Source organism: Anolis sagrei, chromosome 6 (genome assembly GCF_037176765.1).
Source record: "Anolis sagrei isolate rAnoSag1 chromosome 6, rAnoSag1.mat, whole genome shotgun sequence".
NCBI lineage: Eukaryota > Metazoa > Chordata > Lepidosauria > Squamata > Dactyloidae > Anolis > Anolis sagrei.
Genome location: NC_090026.1, coordinates 134,160,104 through 134,169,441, shown reverse-complemented (window position 1 = coordinate 134,169,441; position 9,338 = coordinate 134,160,104). Strand labels below are relative to the sequence as shown.

The window sequence follows — 9,338 nt, the reverse complement described above, 5'->3', positions numbered from 1 at the left end:
ACTTAACTTCAGTGCAAAGAACTAAGACAATAATTTGGCATCAAAAACGAAGCAATGCCAGAAACAAAAATATAACCCGGATTATATTGCTGTTTAATCCGGGTTAACAGAAGAATTCAGCAATCTGCTTTAAAGTTTACACAGTTCAAAAGTACAATGACAAGTGGCAAAAAACGAAGTCTCAAAATGATGCAAGGTCCAAACACGAAGATAGCAATGGTTAAGTCCAAAAAGACAAAAGCGTTGGTCAAACCAGTCTGTAGTCAAGCCGTTGAGTAATGTAAACACAGCAACACAGGAAACGGTAGTCCAAGGACCCAAGCTCGAGAGTTGGCAGTAACAAAGATATATGTCCCATAAAGACACTTTGCCTTCTGCAAAGAGCCATACAACCAAAACCCATTTTTATCCTAAAGCTCCTCATTAGAGGATGATGAGCTCCCCACCCTTTCCTCATCGCTCTCAGCTACTTCCATCCCCGCAACTGAACCCAAGAGCCCATCTGTCAAGACTTAGATCTTGCCAAGTGGTCCCCGGTTGCCAATCCCCTGTGAAGGCCTCAAATTCATCACTGGAGGTGGGTTGGTTACAAATGTCCCTAAACACAGGTCCAATCCAGCTCATCCTCCTCTCCCATATCACTCCCAGACCCATCACTCCTTTCAAACCCCATGAAATCCTTGTCCTCTGTAGGAGCGCTAAGTATTTCCCAGATGTGCTTCCTCTGAAGCTCCTCGTCGGACTCTTGATCGCGAGTAGCCCGCTTTACTGCCCTGCTCTCCTCTCCATCCCCATTTCACAATTGGAGAAGCCCTTTAAAGTACCTTTAAATGTGTTTTAGTATATTATGTCCTATGGATATATTTGTAGCAAATGTTGATTTATATAACAATTTGTAGCAAATGTTGATGTATATAACAATTTCAGACCACCAGAGGAAGACCTGGAGTAAGGCCGAAACAGGTCGTGGGCAGCTGATTCATGTTCAACTCGGCATAAGAACACACAATGTCAATACCATTGCAGAGTGATTGTAAAATCCATGCAATATTGTTTGCGAGTAGACGGATGATTTATGTTCAGCTTGACCAAAAAACACACGGCGTTGATACCAATTCAGAGTGAGCCGTGTGTTCTTAGAGTGAGCCGAGTCTCTTGCCCAGAGACACCCGGCGTCCCTGGTTTCCTGGATTGTGGGATTTGTAGTCCAAGGGAGTCAGAGTTTGCTCTTTGGGGAGGGAGCTACAACTCGCACTCCCACCCAGCGCTCTGCATTATGGGACCTGCAGCCCACACAAGTCACTCCTGCCCCCTTTTGGGGAGGACTACAGATCCCATCACTCCCGGTTTCTGTGTTGTCATGCTTAACCGCTCTTGCCAGCCTTTCTCAAGGGAAAGGCAGTCAGCCCCACCCCCTTGCAGAGGATGTGTTATTGCTATTGCTGTTAGTATGCTTGTATCTCTCTCTCTTTTATCTCCGCCATTGGGGCCATTGAAGACCAATGTGATTTGAAATCTCCAACATGGAGACATATGGGATTATACCATCCCGCTTTCCTCTCAGGAATGAGGCTGGCGCTGTCAAAGGAATGCCATTTGATACCCTTTCGACTGCCCAGGCTCAATGTTATGGGATCCCAAGAGTTGTCGTTTCATTAGGTCCTTGGCCTCCTCTGCCAAAGCGCACTGGTGCCTTGCCGCACTAGACATCCCAGGGTCCCATACCATTGAGCCTGGGCACAGACAGTGGCATCAAAGAGCATGCCATACATCCATTCATGTCCTGGGAGGAGTGCCAGGCAGCCATTGTTGTTGTTGTTGTGGGTGGAGAACACCTGCCTTGATGAGATATATATTTCAACGAGGATCCTTAAAAGTCCTCAAGATGAGAATATGATGCGGCCACGGAAAAGGCCAGTGTGCTTTCAGGCGGCTTCCATGGGAGCCTAGTGTCAAGATGGATGGATGGACGGAGGAAAGCCCTCACCCCGCTCACTCTCCCTGAGGCTTCTCCTCCTCTTCGTCTCTCTTCCCTGGAATCCCCCCCCCAAGCCAGTCCTGCCCCCCCCCCCCACATGGAAAGAGGGAGGGAGAAGAAGGAAAGAAGGGGCCAGAGGAGAGCCACCCAAAGCGTCAAAGGCTATGGAGACCAAGAATCCCCCTGAAGAAGAGCCAAAGGAGGAACTGGAGATGATCGTGTCTCCTTTGGGGAAAGAAGGCTGAGAGATGGGGGCACGCCGTGTTTCCATGTCTGGGGTTGGGGTCCCATGAGGAAGGAGGGAGGGAGGGGCCAGCTGGGTTTACTAAGACAATGCTTACTCCTTCCTTCCTTCCTTCAACAGTGCAAACAATAAACAAGGTCATTAAATAACAACAAGAATGAATTAAACCAACAAGATGGCCAAGATGACACTATCAATAAAAAGGACTACTCAATATAATGCCTTCTTTGCCTTGGTCTTCTCACCAAAAGAAAGCCATCCTCAACCTCAGCAACATGGAGTGGATGAAGGATTAGAGGGCATCCAACCCCAAATTGGGAAACAAGTCGTTCAGGAATACCTGGCCACTCTCAATGAGTCCAAGTCCCCTTTCAGGGCCAGATCAACTACACCCAAGAGTATTGAAGGAACTAGCGGAAGTCATTTCGGAACCATTGGCAATCATCTTTGAGAGTTCTTGGAGAACAAGAGACGTTCCAGCAGACTGGAGGAGGGCCAATGTGGTCCCTGTCTTCAAGAAGGGAAAAAAGGAGGACCCAAACCATTACCATCCGGTCAGCCTCACGTCGATACCAGGCAAGATTCTGGAAAAGATCCTTAAGGAAGTGGTCTGCAAACACTTAGAAATGAATGTGGTCGTCGCTAATAGTCAACACGGATTTATCGATAGAGCTACAAGCTGGGTAGATGCGGGGAATGCCATGGATGGAGCGTACCTGGATTTCAGTCAGGCCTTCCTCCCTTCAACAAGGTCCCCAATGACACCTGGCAAAGAAACTAGTCTAATGTGGACAAGCCAAAACCAGTGAGGTGGATCTGTGATTGGTCAAGCGAACGAACCCAGAGGGTGAGTCTCCCCAAGGCTTCCTCCTCTTCTTCCTGGAAAGAAGTGACGAGCAGAGTGCCATCAGCAGGGCTCCCTCCTGGGCCAAGTCCTGATCAGGATCTTTATTGATGACTTAGATGAAGGGTGAGAAGGCGCGATCATCAAGTCTACAGATGGGACCAAATTGGGAGTGGGAGGCAATATTCCAGAAGACAGGAGCAGAATTCAAAATGATCTCAACAAATTAGAGGTGATGGGCCAAAACTAATAAAAAGAAGTTCAACAGGGACAAATGCAAGAGACTCCACTTAGGCAGAAAAAACGAAATGCAAAGAGACAGAATGGGGGACAATGATGCCTGGCTCGAGAGCAGGACATGTGAAAAAGATCTTGGCGTCCTCGTGGACAGGAAGGTAAATATGAGCCAGGAATGTGATGCAGCAGCAAAAAAAAAAAAAAAGCCAATGGGAAGTCATGCTCCCCATGCTGTATTCTGCTTTGGTTAGTCCACACCTGAAATATTGTGTCCAATTCTGGGCACCACAATTGAAGGGAGATGTTGACCCTAAGCTGGAATGTGTCCAGAGGAGGGTGACTCAAAGGACAAAGGGTCTGGAGAACAATCCCTATGAGGAGCGGCCTAAAGAGCTGGGCCTGTTTAGCCTGAAGAAGAGAAGGCTGAGAGGAGAGATGATGAGGGCCATGTATACATATGTGAGAGGAAGTCATATGGAGGAGGGAGCAAGCTTCCTTTCTGCTGCCCTGGAGACTAGGGCGCAATGAGGCCATGGAGGTGAGCACCTGACCTCGAACTCCCCAACAAAGATTGTACAATGAAGCTTGCGGTCTCATTTGGATAAAAGATTGGTCCAGCCGAAGCAATACTAAGAATCTGTCACTAGAGGGATTCGACCTAAGAAGGGGAAGGTATGCGTACATGTGGTACGACAAAAAGGAAAAAAAAACTGGGAATCATTTTCTACGATCGGCCCCACTCAAGATATGGGAAAGCTACATATCGAAATTCTACCAAAAAAACTCCAGTATGGGTCTTGCCCTTGGAAGCCGCCCAAAGAGGAGAATGGGGCAGAGGAAACGGCCAACGTATACAGAGAGCCTAAAAATACAAAAGGGAGCCTATGACAAACAAGGGGAGGTTGACCTGGCAGCTTGGGGGACCCCACCCATTACAGGGGTCCCAAAACGGGGAGGGCGCTGGCCCCTTTGTCTCTAGTAACTCTTATATACGAGTGCTGCCACCACTTAATTGACTTCAACAGGCTCCCTCCTGTAATGCACAGAATGTATGGGAGGCACACGGAGACGTTTTGTCATTCAAACAGGAAAAGAGGTTTATTTACTGAACAGGAAGTATCCGCCAAATGGTTGCCGTTTACTGGTTCAATGCTTCATGGTTACAGAAGGAGTCCACACTTGGACCACGTTAGCCAGGTTACACACCCTTCACCTTCCCACGGGAATCTTTGAATCAACGGTCTTAAAAGTTCCTAATACACAAGCAGCCCTCTCACCCTAGGGCAGCCATTCTCAACTTGGGGGTCAGGACCCCTGGGGGAGGGGGTCACCAAAGACCATCACAAAACACAGTATTGTCTGCATCATGGGGGTTCTGCGTGGGAAGTTTGGACCAAGTCTATCGTTGGAGGAATTCAGAATGTTATTTGATTGGGGGTGAACTATAAATCCCAGCAACGACAACTCCCAGGTGTCAAGAACTATTTCCTCCAAACTCCACCAGTGTACACATTTGGGCATATTGAGTATTTGTGCCAAGTTTAGTCCACATACATCATTGTTTGAGTCCACAGTGCTCTCTGGATGTAGGTGAACTACAACTCCCAAACTCAAGGTCAATGCCCACCAAACCCTTCCAGAACTCCCAGATGGTCATGGGAGTTCTGTGTGCCAAGTTTGATTCAATTCCATCGTTGGTGGAGTTCAGAATGCTCTTTAATTGTAGGTGAACTATAAATCCCAAATGACATTAAAAACATCAATTCAAAAAAGGCAGAAATCATATAGAATGCTTGAACTACACAGCAAGCGAACTAATTCATAAAGTCCAATACTAAATTAGAAACAAACAAGCCAGTGAAACAGACACCGACATAGACACACAAAGTGAACTAATAAACAAACAATTAGTCATGGGCACATTTCCACAAGCCTCGTTCCCTCTCCTTATCCCTTATTATTCTACTCCCTTTAAATAACGCGATATAATGACACTTCTACTTGTGATAAAGCTCTTCCAATTAATAAATCTTACAGCTGCAGATCTTCAAAAGCTATTCTTTCCCCGTCGGAATAAGACGTCCCTTCCCTCTCTGCGCGCAGTGTCAATTCACACTGTGGAATCTCACAGTAACTATCCAGTTTCTTTCTTCTTGCATTCTGAAGAAATAAAGCTATGCATTGAAACTTGTTTTCATGACGGAATGCATTTTAGTCCAAAATGTGTACAATACACCATACATGATAAAATGTCCCAACTATGTGCTTGCATTTCTGACATCCAAGAGTTGCTTTTGTACTTGTTAGAAATACCTTCTGATATCATTTATCACCATTCCCTCCAGTGTGAATTCTATGATGTCTACGTAGATATGAACTCGTGTGAAGCTCTGTCCACACTCGAGACCAGTGGTTCTAAACCTCTGGGTCCCCAGGTGTTTTGGCCTTCAACTCCCAGAAATCCCAGCCAGTTTACCAGCTATAAGCCCTTCTGGGAGTTGAAGGACAAAACATCCGGGGACCCACAGATTTGGAACGACTACTCCAGACACTTGTAGGGTTACTCCCCAGTGTGAGTCCTTTGATGTTTATGTAGATTGCCACTCTGAGTGAAGCTCTGTCCACACTCCAGGCATTTATAGGGCTTCTCCCCAGTGTGAACCCTTTGATGTCTACATAGATGTGAACTCTGAGTGAAGCTCTGTCCACACTCCAGGCATTTATAGGGTTTTTCCCCAGTGTGAGTCCTTTGATGAGAATGTAGACCTGAATTATGATTGAAGCTCTGTCCACACTCCCAGCATTTATAGGGTTTCTCACCAGTGTGAATCCTTTGATGTTTACGTAGACTTCCACTGTGAGCAAAGCTCTTCCCACACTCCAGGCATTTATAGGGTTTTCCCCCAGTGTGAGTCCTTTGATGTGATCGTAGATTTCTTCTCTCAGTGAAGCTCTGTCCACACTCCTGGCATTTATAGGGTTTCTCCCTAGTGTGAGTTCTTTGATGTGAATGTAGATGTGAACTCTGAGTGAAGCTCTGTCCACACTCCAGGCATTTATAGGGTTTCTCCCCAGTGTGAGTCCTTTGATGTGAACGTAGATGTGAACTCTGAGTGAAGCTCTGTCCACACTCCAGGCATTTATAGGGTTTTTCCCCAGTGTGAGTCCTCTGATGAGAATGTAGACCTGAATTATGATTGAAGCTCTGTCCACACTCCCAGCATTTAGAGGGTTTCTCGCCAGTGTGAGCCCTTTGATGTTTACGTAGACTTCCACTGTGAGCAAAGCTCTTCCCACACTCCAGGCATTTATAGAGCTTCTCACCAGTGTGAGTCCTTTGATGTGACCGTAAATGTCCACTCCCACTGAAGCTCTTTCCACACTCCAGACATGTATAGGGTTTCTCCCCAGTGTGAGTCCTTTCGTGCCTTTTTAGATGTGACCTACTAATGAAGCTGTGTCCACACTCCAGACATGTATAGGGTTTTTCCCCAGTGTGAATCCTTTGATGGATATATAGCTTTGAACTCTGAATGAAGCTCTGCCCACACTCCAGGCATTTATAGGTTTTCTCCCCAGTGTGAGTCCTTTGATGCCTACGTAGAATTCCGCTCTCAGTGAAGCTCTGTCCACACTCCAAGCATTTATAGGGTTTCTCCCCAGTGTGAGTCCTTTGATGTGAACGTAGCGTTCCACTCTGAGCAAAGCTCAGTCCACACTCCAGGCATTTATAGGGTTTCTCCCCAGTGTGAATCCTTTGATGTGAACGTAGGTGTCCACTCTGAGCAAAGCTCTGTCCACACTCTAGGCATATATAGGGTTTCCCCCCAGTGTGAGTCCTTTGATGTGAACGTAGGTGTCCACTCTGAGCAAAGCTCTGTCCACACTCCAGGCATTTATAGGGTTTCTCCCCAGTGTGAATCCTTTGATGTGAATGTAGGTGTCCACTCTGAGCAAAGCTCTGTCCACACTCCAGGCATGTATAGGGTTTCCCCCCAGTGTGAGCCCTTTGATGTATCTTCAGCTTTCCATGCTGACTAAAGCCCTTTCCACATTTAATACATTTATATGCTTTCTCCTCCATGTTGACAGTGTCATACACATTTAATTCTAATATAGACACCTGACACTTATTTTCCTCTTTCTGATTAGTCGCAGCAATGGGTTCAAATTACAGGAAAGGAGATTCAATCACAACGTTAGGAAGAACCTCCTGACTGTAAGAGCTGTTCAGCACTGGAACTCTCTGCCTCAAAGTGTAGTGGAGGCTCCTTTGGAGGCTTTTAAACAGAGGCTGGATGGGGCCCTGCTGAAGAAAGGAAAAGCAAAAGGTTAAACATGAAGCCCCAAACTTCCTTTACCTCCAACATTATCCTCTTTTGCCTTCATGGATCATGTTGAAAATGGAAATACCAAGACATAGAGCCATTACGTGTCTCAAGGACACACATGGAAACCAGCCAAAGTGGTCACAGATTCAGAAAAGCGAGGAATGAATTCAGATGCTTTGTGTAAACATAAGAGAAACAAAAACTTTCTGTGGTTCAAAGGAAGGAAAGTAGGAAGGAATGAGGGAAGGAAGGTATATAGGAGGGACAGAAGAAAGGAAGGAATAAAAGAAGAACAAAAGGATGGATCGAAGGAAAAGAAGGAGTGATGGGATGAAGTCAAAAAAGGAGAGAAGAAAGGAAGCCAAGAAGGAAGGAAAGCGGAATGAATTCAGATGCTTTGTGTGAATGTAACAGAAACAAAAACTTGTTGTGGTTCAAAGGAAGAAAAGTAGGAAGAAATGAGGGAAGGAAGGTATATAGGAAAGACAGAAGGAAGGAAGGAATAAAAGGACAAAAGGATGGATCGAAGAAAAAGAAGGAGTGATGGGATGAAGACAAAAAAGGAGAGAAGAAAGGAAGCCAAGAAGGAAGGAAAGAGGAATGAATTCAGATGCTTTGCGTGAACGTAACAGAAACAAAAACTTGTTGTGGTTCAAAGGAAGAAAAGTAGGAAGGAATGAGGGAAGGAAGGTATATAGGAAGGACAGAAGAAAGGAAGGAAAGAAGAACAAAAGGGTGGATCGAAGGAAAAGAAGGAGTGATGGGATGAAGACAAAAAAGGAGAGAGGAAAGGAAGCCAAGAAGGAAGGAAAGAGGAATGAATTCAGATGCTTTGCGTGAACGTAACAGAAACAAAAACTTGCTGTGGTTCAAAGGTGATTCAACAAACACAAGGAAGCAAGCAAGGAAGGAAGACAAGGAGGAAGGAATGCGGGAGGGAGGGAGGGAAAGATAGATGGGTGGAAGTAAGATATATTGGAAGGACAGAAGGAAGGAAGGAAGGAAGGAAGGAAGGAAGGAGAAAAGGATGGATCGAAGGAAAAGGATGAGCAAGGGAACGAAGGCAAAAAAGGAGAGAAGGAAGGAAGGAAAGAAGGGGAACCACTTTCTGTGTTAGAGGGTCACACTGAATTTATTGGGTCAATCCCAAATGTGGTTATAGGAACAGAAGAGAGGCAAGGATTCATTCTAGATAATGTGTTTCAGTGAATAATCAGCATGTGCTTAATGCTCATTTCATTATTCATTATTCCATTATTCATTATGACCCCTCACAAACTAATACCCATGACCACATAAGGGCAGATCAGATAGCACACCAGCTTCCTTCCTTCTTTCCTCTGTCCTTATATATCTTACTTCCACCCATCTAACTTTCCCTCCCTCCCTCATTCCTCCACCCAGCTCTTGAAGAACGGGAAACCCAACCTTGCCACCAAAGTAGGAAAGAAACCAATAGGCAGATCACCGGATACTGAGAAGAACAACCTCCATGAATTTATTATTTATTTATTTATTTACTGTACTTGTATACCGCTGTTTCTCAGCCTAGCTGGCGACTCAACGCGGTTTACAACAAAATACAACAGTCAACAGTATACAATTTAAAACCATAAAAACATAATACACAATATTGGCACATCAATAACAATCCAATGCATCTCCTGACTAAAATCATGATCCAGTTTCATCGTCCATATTACC

The 9,338-nt window shown here is 45.5% G+C and overlaps 1 protein-coding gene across 1 annotated transcript; it reads right to left on the bottom strand.

The window, feature by feature from the left end:
- Positions 1–4,374: 4,374 nt before the first annotated feature.
- On the bottom strand, positions 4,375–7,609 carry LOC137097415 (zinc finger protein 420-like). The gene has a single exon (XM_067470491.1). The coding sequence runs from the start codon at positions 7,385–7,387 to the stop codon at positions 5,864–5,866; it is 1,524 nt and encodes a 507-aa protein (XP_067326592.1). The 5' UTR covers positions 7,388–7,609; the 3' UTR covers positions 4,375–5,863.
- Between the last annotated feature and the right edge of the window lie 1,729 nt (positions 7,610–9,338).

Bases quoted from the DNA above. Each gene is read 5' to 3' on its own strand.
- LOC137097415 (XM_067470491.1), bottom strand. From the start codon at position 7,387: ATGGAGGAGAAAGCATATAAATGTATTAAATGTGGAAAGGGCTTTAGT.